At 38.4% G+C, this 17887-nt stretch overlaps 1 protein-coding gene and 1 non-coding gene across 2 annotated transcripts in view; both read right to left on the bottom strand.

Annotated features, from left to right (window-relative positions):
• The window catches only part of Sass6 (SAS-6 centriolar assembly protein), a 36193-nt gene that overhangs the window by 9221 nt on the left and 9085 nt on the right, over positions 1–17887 (bottom strand). The window contains exons 5-14 of the mRNA XM_005357187.3: positions 16418–16589; positions 15132–15197; positions 14045–14164; positions 8238–8429; positions 4442–4636; positions 4254–4343; positions 3998–4177; positions 3369–3450; positions 2332–2468; positions 609–737 (exon numbers count right to left, since the gene is read on the bottom strand). Of these exons, the coding sequence (XP_005357244.1) occupies positions 609–737; positions 2332–2468; positions 3369–3450; positions 3998–4177; positions 4254–4343; positions 4442–4636; positions 8238–8429; positions 14045–14164; positions 15132–15197; positions 16418–16589 (1363 nt within the window). The remainder of the gene's footprint in view (positions 1–608; positions 738–2331; positions 2469–3368; positions 3451–3997; positions 4178–4253; positions 4344–4441; positions 4637–8237; positions 8430–14044; positions 14165–15131; positions 15198–16417; positions 16590–17887) is intronic.
• Positions 12224–12353, bottom strand: LOC113457278. The gene has a single exon (XR_003377903.1). It is a non-coding gene; the product is annotated as a small nucleolar RNA SNORA36 family (small nucleolar RNA).

Genomic DNA, 17887 nt, shown 5'->3' with positions numbered 1-17887 from the left:
AGAAAAAAATTTAAATTAACCTGTTTCTCTTCATCTACAATTTGCCTTGGGCTTTTTACCTTTTCTTTCCGAAATACTTCTATTCCATCTAGGTGGCTGGTGGCTGCCTAGCTGGCTGGCCCCTGGCATCTCCCTCCTTTCTCCCTTGTTCTCCACTCATTCTCTAGTTCTCTCTTTTCTTGACCTTGATTTCTCCTCCTACACATTCTCTCTGCCTGCCAGCCCCACCTATCCCTCTCCTTCCTAGCTAATGGTTGGTCAGCTTTTTTATTAGCCCAGTCAGGTGTCTTAGACAAGAAAGTAGAAACAAATACAACCTATTTTTATATAATTAAACAAATACAGCATGAACAAATGTAGCACATGTTTATATAGTTAAAGGAACACTCTGCAGCATAAACAAATGCCTAAAGTCATGCTCCACAACAAGCTAGACTCCACAAACACTTGATGGCTGTATTTCCTTTAAGCACACTAGACATTTAGTATTCATCTAATGCATTACCTACCAGTTAGTAGCCGACCAATCAAATGCACTTTTAAAAGGTGAAAAATTACTCATATGCCAACAAGTTTTTGTAATCTTTCAAAACAGCTCATTTGGCTACCTTTGGTCCTGAGATCGGATGGCTGGTGTTTTTGGCAGATACTACATGAGGGAAAGCATTCTGGAATGCAAACGCAGAAGAGACAGGATAGCCAATTCCACAGCTTGGGTAATTTAGTCTATTATCAACCTAAAAACCAAAATAAAAAATGATTGGAGATTAGAAATATACCTAAATTATAATCTGAAATATGCTGACCTAGAAGGCAAAGTGTCTGCTAGTAATAATTACTAGTAAATAGCAGTATCTCAGAGGCCAATTTTCTCAAAAAGTCACCACAAAATGGTGCTTTTAAATAACCAAAGGCTGGAACTTCTTTGGTCCATCAGGAGGGCCTTCCAGACTAGCTATGTAAGTATGGGTCAAAGAACCTCCTGGGTTTGCCACTGAATGGCGTTCACACAAAGCCTGCCAAGGCTTGCCCTTTATCTAGTCCCACTACAGAGAAGGTGAAAGTGTGAGGACTCATCAACAGTCATAAAATAATTTTGTCAGACAGAATAAAAATAAGACTACTGTCTTTTAGCAGAAAAAGTGAAACAAATGTGTGGTTCTACTAATTTTAGTATCTTGTCATGAGAACAGTTTCTTAAAAGAGGCCACTTGAGTGCCTCTAACACCAGTGGCAGGACTATAAACCCCTTACAGTTATTTAACAGCACTCATTAAAGAGTCAACTTTTCTAAGATTATAATTTAGCCCTAACCATTTCTTTTTGTATCCCTTTCCAACTGAGCAGCAGTCTTTTCCAAGCTTTCCACAATGTAGTACAGTTTATGAGTAGATTAAAAATTCAATTAGACATCTAAATTTAACAGTAAGTGGCAATCCCTCATAGCCAGCAATATCCCTCTGGTGTACAGCTGGGGTAACTGTTCTATGTGATGGGGCCTGCAATAAGCGATCATAGAGCCTCAGCAAGTGTCGGAGAAAGTGGGACTTTACCATGGACTGCTAGCAAACTGCTAGGGAGTAGAAAAAAGGTGGCTGAGACTCTACTTGTGTCTTACTGATTAAGGCAGGGGAGTGTATTAAGGCCGAACTCTTAGTGGTCAGAGAAGCCACAACTACAAACGTCAACCAGGACAGAAAGCTGTCTGGCCCTTTCTGTAGCCTAGCAGACTTTTGTCTGTGTTCAGATATGATTGAAGAGTGCTCTTGCTTTTGTGTTGATTCATCAACAGACCACATCTGATGATGATATTCTATGTAATTGTTATGTTCAAGAGGAAAGCCTAGGTCTTTAACCATAATAAGCAAGCGCTTATTAGCCTTGCCGTCTCATAACACCAGGCCACCTCCTGGATCTAAAGAGCTGGCTTTCTTCTTCCTCCCATTCCTTGTGAGGCAAAGACAAAAAAATGTCTCTCATGATGAAGTCTATGTTAATATGGCTGCCTCCCCACTTTGTTTACTGATCAAATCAATGTAGGCTTTTCTCCACAGTAGTTCCAAACCTGAGCATGATTCTTAACAATCTTTCTCTCTGTGTGTGTTCATGTGTATTTAGTTTCAGTACTTAATAATTATTTCTATAGAAAAGACTTATAAAGTATGCTCTTTACACATACTAACATATAAGTACACACACACAGTCACCCTATTTACAAACACAGAGGCATGAAATACAGTCTCTGATTAAAATCATGCGTGTGTAAACTGCACCTCCTGGGAAGGAGCTGCGGGACTCCAGCAGCGTCACTCACTTCATCTCGACTCTTACCACATTCAGGCTGGGAGAAACCCCACTTCTGATGGTGGTGCTGCTACAACGTGCAGGTGGAGTGGTAGAGGGTCCCAGTGTGTCTTGTTTTCTTACCAGCTGGTTTTCATTTAGTTCTTTGTTTAGCCACGTGATTACTTAAATAGGAGAACAAAAAGCAGAACAGAATTTCATTTTAGATTTTCTTTTGAATAATTTAACGTAATTAAATGATAATTAGTATTTTCCTTCCTTTGGTTTTTTTCACACAGGTTTCAACCACGCAGGCCAAGTTAATGCTCTTTCTGCCTCAGTCTCTCAAGGGCTCAGATTCTAAGTGTCCAAGACCACACCAACTATCAGTAGTTTTTGCAATCCTACAGCTGCTTTACACCAGTCACACAACATAAACTTGGGTACATGTTTGTAGTTAAAGATGCCTTTTTTTAACAACCAGCACATGAGAATACTTATTGCTTTCCAAAGCACATACTTCCACAACTCAAAGTCTGACTGTTTTTGCTTTTAGAACAGTATCTTAGGGCTGGAGAAATGGCTCAGTGGTTAAGAGCATTGCCTGCTCTTCCAAAGGTCCTGAGTTCAATTCCCGGCAACCACATGGTGGCTCACAACCATCTGTAATGAGGTCTGGTGCCCTCTTCTGGCCTGCAGGAATACACACAGACAGAATATGGTATGCATAATAAATAAATAAATATTAAAAAAAAAAAGAAAAAGAAAAAAAGAACAGTATCTTATTCTATGCCTGATGCCTAGTTCTTAGAACTGAGAAAAGGTTCAATGACAGTTAAATCTTGCTAGGCATGGTGTCACATGCCTTAATCCCAGCACACTCAGGAGGCAAGAAGCAGACAGAGCTACACAGAAAGCCCCTTTCAATAAAACAAAATAAAGCAAACTTAAAGCAATATATGCTTTAATATATTTAAGCAAACTATATGCAATAATTTCATTTATCTGCACTTTTACTAATTCAGATAAAAATTTCAAGTTAGCAATGAGGCAAAAAGCCTCATTTACAGAAAAATATAACTTACATTTTTCATTATTTTTTAAAAGTTGTTTACTTTCTTCAAGTTTCTGAACTGTAGTTTCTAACTGCTCTTGCAATTTGCATACCTGAAATATATCAATCACAAGTCAATAAAAGTTACAGACTAAAGAAATGTATTATACTACTAATTACATAACTGACAACTACTGAAACCACTAAATTAAGTTGGGCGGTGTTGGCGCACACCTTTAATCACAGCACTCAGGAGGATAGGCAGGCGGATCCTGAATTTGAGACCAGCCTCGTCCTCAGAGCGAGTTCCAGGACTACACAGAGAAACTGTCTCAAAAGACAAAAATCCACTAAATGAAAAAAAAGATTCAACTATGTAATTAAATATCTAAACATTAAAATAGAATATATACCCAATTACCTATCCAATCTGTACATATGAGAAGCAAGTTTTAGATTATTGATTACTAACACTGCAAACTAAAATGAGTTATTAACATCTACCTACTCTAGTGGGCTTTTGTTTAACAACAACAACAACAAAAAAGGCTAAAGCAACTGTCTTCATACAACCACGCTGAAGTTTTACCATCTATGGGGGAAGTTCACTAACTCTCTACGCAAAGCAGGCACAACCCAGAGGCAGGAGACAGTGACCACCTCTTGCTCTTTGGCTCGAAGAGACTGCCCGGCATCCTGCAACTCCTTTCGCTCCTTCTGTAGCATCTCTTCCTTCTCAGCCAATAGTTTTTCCTGCTGAATAGTAACTGTATTCTTCAGTTTCAATTTACCCATGAGAGTTTTAAGATCCCCTTGTAACTTCTTGATAATTTCATTTGCCTACAAGAGAGCCTCATATGAATATTTGTGCAAGTCAATGAAATATTAACATTCTGCTAAATATTTCAAAGCGAACCTTCAGAAGTTCTGCTGATAATGATTTTATTGTAGCTTCAAGTTTTCCCAGTTGGACCTGATTTTTCTCACCATTTTCTTCTAAAGCCACCTGATATAAAAACAAAACATAAGTAAGGCATTGTATTTATTTAGGGAAAGCATCACTAGTAAATGTGATAGATTTATTTTTAAATTTTTACAAAAGACCTTTTGTTCTTGGATTGTATCGAATGCTTCTTTTGTTCTCAGAACAAGCTGGTCTTTATCTTTGATTTCCTGTTCTAAAACTGCCACTTTTGTTTGTAGCTGGTTAATATGTTTTTCTTTCTCATGGCATTCAGCATCCAGAGTACAATTCTCTCTTCTCAGAGAAAGGACCTCTTGCTTAGCCCGCTGCAGCTCCTGGGGTGGTTAGGAAAAGGAATTATTACACACTTAAAAGCAAAATGAGTCAGTTGGTCATTTAAAACTAAGGTATCTTGCTTGGGGTCAGAAAGATGATTCAATGGATAATAAAAGCACTGGCTGCCCTTCCAGATGCAAGTTCAATTCCCAGCAACCACAAGGCAGCTCACAACTGTTTCTAACCGTTGAGTCTCAGGAAATCTGACGCCCTCTTCTGGCCTCCGCCAGGTACATACATGGTGCAAAGACATACATACAGGCTAAACATCCATACACATAAAGATAAACAAAAATTTTAAAAAAACAAACAAAATACTCATTACCTTAAAAAAAAAAAATCTTGCCAGGCGGTGGTGGCGCACGCCTTTAATCCCAGCACTAGGGAGGCAGAGGCAGGCGGATCTCTGTAATCTGGAGGCCAGCAAGTTCCTGGACAGTCAGAGCTATTACACAGAAAAACCCTGTACTGAAAAACAAAAACAAACTTTCCAAGATGTCTTGAACACCCAAAGACAGGGGCAGTGTGACTATCTTCACAGTACTCAGAGGCTGAAGCAGAGTTAGTATAACCTCGAGACTAGCCTGGGCTACATAAATCTTATCTTTGGCCAAAGAGCAGTCTTTAGTAATTTTGAGTTTCTAGTATGTTTTTTAAAAGCCACGAAAATCTCTCCAGTGGTGTATGTAAGTTATAGATTTAGATACAACTTTAAAATATACTTCGAGTTCAATTATACCAAGGAGAAAACAAAGCAATTCTAATTTATGAAAAAAATTACAGGCTGGAGAGATGGCGCAGTGGTTAAGAGCACTGGCTGCTCTTCCAGAGGTTGAGTTCAATTCCCAGCACCCACATGGTGGCTCATAGTCATCTGTAATGAGACTGGGTGCTCTCTTCAGGCCTACATGCAGGCAGAACACTGTATACATAATAAATAAATCTTTTTAAAAAATTACAACTACTTTTTATTTATTCTTATTTTATGTGTATGTCTTGCTGCATGTATGCATGTGCACCACATTTATGCCTGGTGAAGGTCAGATTTGGAACTGTAGTTATGGATGGCCATAAGCCACCATGTAGGTGTTAGGAATCAAACCTGGGTCCTCTGCAAGAGCACCAAGTACTCTTAAATGCTGAGCCATCTCTCTAGCCTAGCCCCATCCTGTGTAATTTATTATCTATTTCTTATAATATATTAAAATTTCTGAATTTCTCTTTGAATTATATTTAAAGCAAGAAAAAAATCAAATAGTAACTATTAATTAAAAATAGATTTTGAAAAAATCTAGAATAAATCACTTCTCAAAAAGATAATAGTAACCCATAGGTAACTAAGTCCTAAGTAATATCTAGGGAATTCTTTTAACAAAAATGTTTAATTTTATAATGCACAACGATGTTTTCTGGAGCAAATCTAGATATCAGACAGACTTGACTTGAAATCACAACACATGTACAAGGCAAGTGCGCAAATACTTTTATAAACTTTCTTGACATGTGTGCACTCAGTTTTAAACACACATGCACATACAAATAAATGAAATTTTAAACAATCTCTAATGCAGGTTCCTGGGAAAGAGCTGACATAAGATCACCCTTCAGATAGTCTTTATTGGGAAACAAGGTCCTGACGAGCCTGAAGAGGGAGAGAAACACACAAGTCTGAGGGGAGCCAGGCTGGGACAGGTACAGCAGGATAGGGGCCTTGACAGGAGACAGACCCTTTATTCTCAAGAACAATGCAGGTCCTGACTCTTAATGATTCTCAAGGGGTGAGCAAACTGCAGACCATGTGACCTAGTCTGATCTGGCCTCTGGGCCAGGGTGCATGAAAGCAGGAACTAGGAAGGACCGTGAATTTCTCTTACAGCAACAAGTGGGAGCGGGTGCAAGACACAGCCCAGCAAGCTTATCTATTCTGTCCCACAGACAGAGCAGCAGGGGTTCATGGCATGATAGCTGTGAGAAAAAGCTCTGTCATCTAACATAAATCCCCCAAGGACTTCAAAGCCCTATGTAAAATGCTGAGCATATTGGCTGGACACAGTAAATATCCAATGATAATCACTTTAGGGCATTAATGCCTACAATGTTTAACTTCACATAATTATAAAACAGAGCATTCAGACATAACAAAGTTCCTCAGGCAGGAGTTCTACTTTGCAGGTGTTCTGGCTTCATCTCCCACTGAAGGCACTACATGGAGAGGTTCTGGAAACATTCTGGAAACACGAAAGTGGGGCTTACCACAGCAAGTTAAGTTGCAGCGACTATGTCCTCAGAGCTGTATTGTGTCATGCCCCTGTACTGTTACAGTTCCCTACCCACTTCCTGTCTACTATGAAAAGAACAGCCTCTTTACCACATTGCGTCAAGCTCAAAGTACAACCAGAATGAGGCCTCTGAAATGCTGAGCCAAAACAATCCCCCCTGAAGTTGCTGATATCAGTATTCTATCACTGATCCAAAGATAACACAATGAGGTTATATAAAAATCAACATAATTAAGATTGTTCATAAACTAGCCCATTTGTGGGTTTAGACAGTATTATTATGAAGCCATTAGCCACCCAAGGTACCAAGCCTGAAGTCAGGCTTTACTCTGAGCACTAGAGAGGCAGAGGCAGTTGGATCTGAGTTCAAGGACAGTCTGCTGCACAAAGAAACACTATCTCAAACAAACAAACAAACAAACCAAAAATCAGCCAACAGTGGTGCTTGCCTATAGTCCAGCCTCTAAGAAAGGTAAAGTCAGGTACTAGACTAAGCTCAGGAGTCTGACACCAACCTGGAGAACACAGAAAACCCTGTCTTAAAAAAAAAAAAAAAAAAAAAATCTGAAAATAACTTCGACTAATGTTAAGTAGCAACTATCATTAGTGCCAAGGCATCCACAAATGTGCTGTGGCAAGCACCAACAGTGCCTAACCTTCTTGATGTGTAGGGTATGAAGCTCACTGCAGAGCACTTGCCAAGCATGCAGGAAGCCCTGGTTAAATCTCAGCAGAGCAGAAACATACATTCCTGGGTGCAGAAAGAGACAGGCAAGTAACAAAGGGGTTATAGTCCTCTTTCTTCCCCTTGTTGGCTGTAGGATCTGAAGCAAATAACAATAAAAGTCTGCAGTGCAGCCCAATTATCTCTACAATGAGGATAACAGCACCTACATATGGGGTTAATTTCTGCAGGTCACTTCCACAGTGTCTGTCATTACCCTGCACATGCTCAGTAAGCATTAGCTATTGTCTAGCAGTAGAACGCTCAGTGGTCATTCAACTTCACCATAGCCCTGTGAGACACGGACACCGCACTAATATTAGAAGACACACTGAAAGAATCTGGGAGATGCCCTTTTATTTAATATTTATTCAAACAGCAAACTAAAACACCCAGTTTATCTCAGTTCCTTCTTGAATTAGCACTTTTATCGCATCTGCTATCCCTATTTTCTCTACATTGAGATGAGTATGGCAGGGCCAAGAGATCTCTGCAGAGCACCCAGGGAGCACACCTGCTCAGCAGTAGGTGCAAAGTGAAAGCAAGGACTCCACCTCAGCAGTCCCTAAGTGGGACAGTAAGCAGCCAGCACTCTACCTCTTCCACACCAGCAAGTTTCGCTTTCAGTTCTCTGACAGTGGCATCTCCTTTATACTTCTTCTCAGTGAGGTCTTTATTAGCTGCCTCTAATTCAGACAATCTGTTTTGAAGCTGGTGGATATTTTGTTGATGGAGGGCTTCCAGCTCCTTTTTCTGTTGCTCATGCTGCTGCTGGTACTGAACCTGTGCCTATTATAGAATGATATGTCAAAGAAGAAAGAACAGAAACAAAATTAGGAAAAAAAGAAAAAAAAGAAAAATAGTCCTAATTTCTTCCTCATTTTCAGATTTCCCTGCTTAGAAAAAGTCAGTTTCAATTACAGATATCATGAAAGAAAGTAAGGCAAACAAAGGTATATTTAACACTCTTGTCCTGTTTGTAATTCCCCCGACACTCAAGAGGTATAAACACGAGGAGCAGAGCTACAGTCATTCTCTGCTACACAGCAAATCAAGACCATGTAGCCTGGACTACATGAGACTCTAAAAAAACAGAGTAACCAGAATGGTGGAGGCAGAGTAGATAGTCTCACTTTTATAGAGTAAAAATATATAAAATCCCCAGTCACGCATATTGTTTAATAAGAATGGAGATGAAAGAAAAGGTGGGACCAAGGTGTGGTGGTACACACATTTAATTCTGCACTCAGAAGGTAATAGCAAGTGAATCTCTGTGAGCTCCAGGATAGTCAGGTTCCCCAGAGAGACAGAGAGAGGTATGCATTGACACTGCTGTAGCCGTCTGCATTAGTGAGTACATCTCTGTCATTCAGAACTCATCGTTTGAGTGTCATTTACCTTACGGCTCATTCCTGTACCATGTGTTTTATCTGTATTGTGATGTAGACTTTTCTTGCTATTATTCCCTAAACAACACTGTACAACAACTGTTTACATGGCATATACATTATACTAGACATTATAAGTAATCTAGAGATGATCCAAGTATAGATAAGCACAAGTTATATATAAATAGCATGCCACTTTATAAAAGGGACTTTTGAGCTTCTGTATTATATATATATATATATATATATATATATATATATATATATATATATATATATATTTCAGACCCTTATAGATACTGAATGACACCTGTCCCTAACAAAAAATTCATGCTTAGGATATGCAAATAATTCCTAAAAATAAGTAAGAAACAGAAGGCCCGACCTTCCCAGGAGCAGCCAGTAGGCCCAACAGGGAGCACCAAGCAACCTCTGGCATGACCTGAACCTTGGCCCCAACTCCACCACAAGGAGCAACCATCTTAGCCTTGGACTCACTGGCACCTGGAGGAGTGACCACTAGAGACACAGCCCCAACTACATGACTTGGAGGAAAAGATGGGTAGACAAGAAGGTAAAAGCACACGCAACAACACAAAGAAAAATATGATACCTCCAAAAAATAGTGATTCTACAACAGCAAGACTTGAACACCACAACACTGATGAAGCAAAAGAAAATGATTTAAAAAATAACTTTAGGAAAATGTTTGAGGCACTTAAAAGAAGAAATGAAAAATTCCTTCAAAGAATTAAAGAGAAAAAAAATTGGAAGAAATCAACAAATCCCTTAGAGAAAACCAAGAAAAAGCAATCAAACAGGTAAAAGAAACAATTCAAGACCTGAAAACCGAAATAGACAATAAAGAAAATACAAACCGAGGGAGTTCTAAAAATGAAAAATTTGGATAAAAGATCAGAAACCACAAATGCAAATATAAACAGCAGAATACAAGAGATGGAAGAAAGAATCTCAGGCCTTGAAGATACAATGAACGAAACATTCATCGGTCACAAAAAAATGTTAAATCAAACAAAAGCTTAACACAAAACATGCAAAAAATATGGGACACCATGAAAAGGCCAAACCTAAGAATAATAGGGACAGAGGAAGGAAAACTCAAAGGCACAGAAAATATACTCAACAAAAATTGCAGAAGAAAACTTTTCCAAAAATAAAAAGGACATGACTATGAAGTTACAAGAAGCCAACAGAACACCAAACAGACTAGACAAAAAAAGGCGGGGGGAGAGGGCCTAGCAACATAATAATCAAAACACTAAACATACAGAATAAAGAATATTAAGAGCTGCAAAAGAAAAAGGCCAAGTAACGTATAAAGGCAGACATATCAGAATTGCACCTGACTTCTCAAGGGAAACAAGGAGAACCAGAAGGTCCTGACCAAGCGTTATGCAGACATTAAGAGACCACGATGCCAGCCCAGACTACGATACCCAACAAAACTTTCAATCACCATAAAAGAAGAAAACAAGATATTCCTTGACAAAACCAGATTTAAACAATACCTAACCACAAATCTAGCCCTACACAAAATACTAGAAACTTTGTGTAGATAGAAAACTCCAACCCGAGGAAGTCAGCTACACCCACAAAAACACAGACAATAGACAATCTCACAGCAGCAAAACCCAAAGAAAAAAAAGCACACATAATAACATCAACAACAACAACAACAACAAAAAAAGAATAACAGGAACTAGCAATCACTGGTCATCAATATTCCTTAATATAAATGGATTCAACTCACTTATAAAAGACACAGGCTAACAGATTGGATACGAAAACAGAATTCATCCTTCTGCTGCATACAAGATACTTTGACCTCAAAAACACCTTAGAGTAAGGGGTGGGAAAAAAAATCCAATCACATGGACCTAAGAAATAAGCTGGTGTAGTTATCCTAATATCTAACAAAATAGACTTCAAACTAAAATCAATCAAAAGAGACAAAAAAGGACATTTCATATTTTTCACACACAAAAAAATCATCATGAGGAAATCCCAATACTGAACGTGCATGCCCCAAATGCAAGGGCACCCTCATATGTAAAAGAAACTTTACTAAAGCTTAAATCACACATTAAGCCCCACATACTAATAGTGGGAGACTTCAACACTCTACTCTCACCAATGGACAGGTCTGCCAGACAGAAACTTAACAGAGAAATAAGGGAACTAACAGATTATATGATTTAAATGGACATAACAGACATCTACAAAACATTCCATTCAAATATATATATATATATGTATGTATGTATGTATGTATGTATGTATGTATGTATGTATAAACCATAAAACTTCTCAGCACCTCATGGAACCTTCTCAAAAATTGACCACATACTTGGTAAAAAAGCAAACCTCAACAAATACAAAAAAATTGGAATAACCCCACATATCTTATCAGATCACCATAACTTAAAGTGAGATTTCAACAGCAACACTAATTTCGGAAAGCCCACAAACACATGGAAATTAAACCTGAATCACCAATGGGTCAAGGAAAAAATAAAGAAATTAAAACTTCCTAAAATTCAATGAAAACAACTTCACAACATACCCAAACTTATGGGAAACAATGAAAGCAGTGTTAAGAGAAAAATTCATAGCACTAAATGCCTACATAAAGAAGCTGGAAAAATCCCACACTAACGGGAAAAATCCCGCACTAACGAATTAACAGAACACCTGAAAGCTCTAGAACAAAAAGAAGCAAACTCACCAAGGAGGACTAGACAACAGGAAATAACAAAATTGAGGGCTGAAATCGACAAAACAGAAACAAAACAATCCGAAGAATCAATGAGACAAAAAGTTTTTCAAGAAAAATCAACAAAATAGACAAACCTTTACCCAAACTAACCAAAGAGCAGAGAGAGAATAACCAAATTAACAAAACCAGAAATGAAAAGGGGGACATGACAACAGACACAGAGAAAATAGAGAATCATCAGGTCATACTTTAAAACCTGTACTCCACAAAATCAGAAAACGTAAAGGAAATGGACAATTTTCTGGATAAATACCACTTACCAAAATTAAATCAAGAACAGATAAGCAAATTAAATAGACCTATAACTGCTAAAGAAATAGAAACAGTCATCCAAAGTCTCCCAACCAAAAAAAGCCCAGGGCCAAATGGTATCAGCACAGAATTCTTTTTTTTTTTTCATTTGTAGGCTGGGGAGTAAATGAATAGAACAGTTTTCTATCCAGTCATTTTCCCCAGCCAGCTTCAATGTTCCAAAGTTTAATTACCAGAGCAGGGAGGAGACCCTGGGCTGAACTCAACACTTTGGGAATCAGCACAGAATTCTACATGTAGTAGGTTGCTCACATCAGTTTAATATTGAATAACAAAATATCACAAATAATTCAAGGTCAGTCAACAGGAAAACAAGTCATGGTCTAGTCAAATATTAGAATACTATACAATAATAAAAGGCAATCATACAATTGAATTTCAGAGCTGTTATGCTGAAGGAAAGAAATGATATAGAAACATACTATTTGATACACTGAAGAACAAATAAAAGCAAGCACTGATGGCAGCAGTCAGAAAGGTGATGACTCCATATGGTAATCTGAATGAAAAGGATCCCCAGAGGCTCATAGGGAGGGGTATTATTTACAAGGATTAGAAGGTGTGGCTTTGTTGGAGAAAGTGTTCTACTGGGGATAGGCTTTGAGGTTTCAGATGCTCAAGCCACACCCAGTGGTTCACTCTATTCCTGCTGCCTGTGGATCCAGATGCAGCCTCTGCAGAACCAAGTCTGCCTGCTTGCTGCCATCCTGATAATGGGCTGAACCTCTGAACTGTAAGCCAGCCCCAGTTAAATGCTTTTCTTTGTAACACTTGCTATGGTCATGATGTCTCCTCATAGCAATAGAAACTCTAACTAATACACCCTCATAAGAGTAGTACACAGACTGGAAAAGCATATAAGGTAGACTTGAAGGGCTATATAATAATCTAAAATTTATTTGAATTAAAGTTATACTTATAAAAAGTCCAATTATATCCTTAACAGCAAATAACTAATATTAAGTACATTAAAAATTTATTATTAAAGTTATAAAATCAAGTTAAGAAATCTCACTACAAAAGAGCAAATGGAGTGAAAGTCAAAAAGTAATCCACAGAAGAAATGAAAAGGTAAAGTCATGTAACAAGATGCTTAGCTTCATACAAAGATTTCACAGGAATGGACGCAAACCTTAGTGCCCATCAGGGGCAAATTCAAAGATGACTAACAGTATCAGGAGCACAGGGAAATAAGCACCTTGGGATTCCCAGAGGGCATCATTGTTCAGGTGACAAGTACATGTATCGGTGAAATTCTATATGGGTGGATGCATTACAATGTGAACAGGAAACTCACTGACTACTCACAGTAACCAAAATTTCAAAGCATTTAAAAGCCTACCAGTATTAAAAAATAAATAAAGTCTACCAGTTTGATAAGTAGTTAATTTAAGTTGTATCTGAATGATGAATAATAGCCATAGCATTAAAAAGGAGTATTTGAATTGATAGAGAATGATCTTAAGATTTTTTTAAAGTTATTATCAATATATCTAATAAAATTTTATTAGAATGGAATAAAACCCCAAATGTATATCTATAACTTACATTGTTACAAATTTATAAACAAATATTTGTAAATTGCATACCATTCATATATACATAGAGAAAAGTCTAGAAAAAGATATCAAATTATCTGCACTGAGTTGAGAATCAATACGATGACCTTAACAGAGGACCATCAGGTCACCCAGGAAGGGTGAGGCTGATGGCTGGGAAGTCGAGCAGAATAAAATGCCTAGGATGACTATATAATCTCTGAATGTAAGACTTTGAAAAATAAGCTTTCAATTTGAATTTCACATACTTGTCAGATGTTTGAAAATTTAAAGCATGCATTTATTACTTTTATAGTTAATGAAATAACTAACTCTATGACATTTTCCAGGTACCTTTAACATTCTTACCTGCAAGGCTTTTTCCTTCTCATTTGTTAACTCCTGAGAATGCTTATTTGCCAATGATGCTGTGTGTGAGGCCCATTCACTCCGCAATTTATCTAATTCTTGTGTTTTCTCTGATAACGTCTATAATAGAGGTCAGTAAATGTTAACGGGATAGTCTCTTGAATATGTTACACTTCAGACAAGGGCACTGGAAAGGAAACTTTGGCTTTCCAATGCATACTTAACATTTTTCCCACAGATTAACTTAAAGACATCAAGATGAGAATAAAAAAGATGACAGGTGACGCTTAAACCACCTTTAAACTTTTAATTTCATCCATCTCTTCAGCGCCAAATCTTTTCCTCTGACATTAAGAAACCTGGGTTTATTAAGTCTCAACTAAGTTTACTTCTTATACCTAAGTACAGTAGCATTGTCCCCCCACAGGGACCAAGTTGTACAGGAGTATTTCCTGCCTGCAGCCATGTTGCTTAGCAAGTACTTTCACCCTAGATTTCAAAGATAAAGGGCAAAGTGTAGTGGCCATAACCAAAACCATGCTAAGCCCGTCAAAGGATTAATTCTAATCTTAATACTGAAAAAAAGGAAAGAAGGATGGAAACTAAAAAAAGTCATTTTAAGCCAAACAAATAAATAAAATGCAAGGGCCAACAAGAGCTTCCACCGAGTCTGATGGCCTGAGTTTGATTCCTGATACCTATGGCAGAAAGAGAGAAACCCAACTCCCAAGTTGTCCTCTGATCTCCACTCGCATGCCATGGTACACACATGTCTACACACAAACAGAAGCACACATACAATAAATAAATGAAATAATTTTTTAAAGGAAAAATAAGTGATAGATACTAAGCATTGTCTTACTTAATGATGACTTAGAAAATATGTCATATGTTAGGGATGGCAGAGTGGAGTACCTAAAAGAAAGCATCCACTTAAGATAATTAACTAATAGGGGAAAGGGACAAAGATGAGATCCCATGGCAATATACTTTGAAAGAACATACACAAAGGCTTGTGTTTAATTTAAGAAAGAATTCAGAACCAATGTCTGGATGACTTACAAAGACAAATTGAAACTTGAATTACCTCTTGTGTAATGTGCAGTTGTCTGGTAACATCATCTAGTGATTTAGTCAATGATAATTTTTCTTCCTATTTATAAAAATAAAATTATGCAGCTTACAATTTAATACAATCATCCATAGCCAAACTATTCAAAGTGTAGCAAAATACAACATCATCATCATGCAAAGAGCCTATTGGATGTGCAAAAACTCAGGCCTTCTAAAAAGGAACCTGCATTTTCATAAGACCCCAGATGATCTGTGCACCGTGAGTACTAGCTATGCAATGATCTAACCATTTAACTGAAATCTTTTTTCCTTTTGTTTTTTTCTTTGGTTTTTCAAGATAGGGTTTTACACAAAATTTCTCTGTGTAGCCCTGGCTGTCCTAGAACTCACGGTATAGACCAGGCTGTCCTCAAACTCACAGAGATCTGCCTTGCCTACCAAGCACTGGGATTAAAAGTGTGTGGCACTGCCACCTAGCCCCTGAATTTTTCTTTCTTAAGCAGCAACACTACACCATCCTTGTGCCACAAACTTTATGCAGCATTTTACAATATTCAGAACATGTTCATATACTTATTTTCAAACATATTTGCTAGCTGATGTTGGATATAGTATGCTAAGATTTGTTACTTTTATGTTGCATTTTTTTAACTCTGTCAAGCTGTGATACTTTGCCTATCTAGAATAACTGATGGTGTAATAAAGATCTGAACGGCCACAGTGAGGCAGGAGAAAAGGTAGGTGGGGCTGGCAGGCAGAGAATATATAGAAGGAGAAATCTGGGAGGAAAGAAGTGGCCAGAGAAGGAGGAGGACATCAGGGGTCAGCCATCCAGCTACACAACAATCCACGGAGTAAGAGTAAGATTTACAGACGAGAATAAGAAAAGCCCAGAGGCGAAAGGTAGATGGGGTAATAGAAGTTCAGAAAAGCTGGCAAAAAACAAGCCAAGCTAAGGCTGGACATTTATAACTAAGAATAGGCTTCCATGTGATTTATTTTGGAGCTGGATAGTGGGCCCCCCAAAAGAGCCAAAAATAAAGAGTAAAAAACATTGCACTGCTACTACAAACTGATACAATGGTGACATGGAATTCAGGTGCCTAAGGCCAGAGCAAAGCACTAAGTATTCTGGGCCCTAAGTTTCTCTACTGTGGGTCTAGTTCTAGACTTACAGCTATAGGTAGTAGCTAAACGAAAACCAATAAAATTCACTACAAAAAAAGAAAGGGCAATATGGGTCCTCAGCGATTTATAAAGTACTCAGTTTAAAAGAGTGACTTAAGTTCAAAGTCTTACCTTGCTGCATTTCAGACAGCCTGCTAGAAATTTCTTTATCTCTACATCATTTCCAGGTAAAAGCTTTAATGACAGGTGAATAAGATGCTTGAAAGGATTTGTCTCCACGACATTTAAAAATACTGGCAAGTTATCCAAAAGAGTTGCTGAAGAAATGAGCTGCAGCAGAAACCTTGGAAGAGAAAAGTCACATTATGGCACACAGAACTGTCGATGCATCACGGACTCAAACTCGGGCCATGAAGCAGGAAATTAAAAAATCATAGGGGCTGTGTGAAAGAGGCTACAGAAAAAGATAAAGAGGAGTATGACAGGGTGCTGAACAAAAACAGTCCTTGAGTTCATAGCAGGAGACAAAAGAGGAAACAGAGAGAAAGCAAAAACTAAAAACAAAAACTCAGCATGCCACAGGGGAGACCAGAGTACCAGCTCCTTTACTCTGGCAACTTACGTTTAAATTAAGGATTATCCTTTTCCCTGTAAACTCTCAGAATGATCACATAGCCTTGACTCACAAGACAAAGGTCTTTATAGAAGAATTATACCTAATAAACATGAAAAAAGTGCGTGGGGGTGGGGGCAGGCAGCGCAAGCCTTTAATCCCAGCACCAGGGAGGCGAGGCAGGAAGCTCTCTGTGAACTGGTGCCCAGTCTGGTCTACACAGTAAGTTCCAAAACAGACAGCACTACATAGTAAGACACTGCATCAGAAAAAGAGGGGGGAATCAGAAGTTTGTGGTGCACTCCTTTAATCTACAGAGCAAGTTCCAGGGCAGCCAGAACTACACAGAGAAACCCTGTTAAAACAAACAAAAAACAAAAAAAAAATGACAGAAAAACATTTCAGAGTTTCTAATATAACAAGACATTAAACAATAGTCAGCAGTTGTTCAAGCCAAGAAACAGTCCAAGGTGAACTTATCATGATCAGGAGTCAGCAGCACATGACCATGAACGTAAATGCAATCACTACAAAAACAAAAATGCTATTAAATAGTTCAACTAGCTTGGTGCTGGAGAGACAGCTCAGCAGTTAAGAGTACTTGCTGCTCTTTCCAAGGACCTGAATTCAGTTCCTAGCACCCAGGTTGGGCAGCTCACATCTGCCTGCAGCTCTAGGAGATTTGACACACCATCTGGCCTCCATACACACAGAGACACATAAATAAGAAATGAATCTTAGGCTGTGTAGTGGCAGCACACACCTTTAATTCCAGCACTAAGAAGACAGAGGTAGGCAAATCTCTGTGAGTTCAAGGCCAGCTTTTACTACAGAGTGAGTTCCAGACAGCCAGGGCTATACAGAGAAACTTTGCCTCAGAAAACCAAAAAAAAAAGAAAGAAAAAAAGAGCCGGGCGGTGGTGGCGCACGCCTTTAAAGCACTCGGGAGGCAGAGGCAGGCGGATCTCTGTGAGTTCGAGACCAGCCTGGTCTACAAGAGCTAGTTCCAGGACAGGCTCCAAAGCCAC

The sequence above is a fragment of the Microtus ochrogaster genome, chromosome 21, assembly GCF_000317375.1.
Source record: "Microtus ochrogaster isolate Prairie Vole_2 chromosome 21, MicOch1.0, whole genome shotgun sequence".
Taxonomy (NCBI): Eukaryota; Metazoa; Chordata; class Mammalia; order Rodentia; family Cricetidae; genus Microtus; species Microtus ochrogaster.
This window is presented reverse-complemented; position numbering and strand designations above follow the sequence as displayed.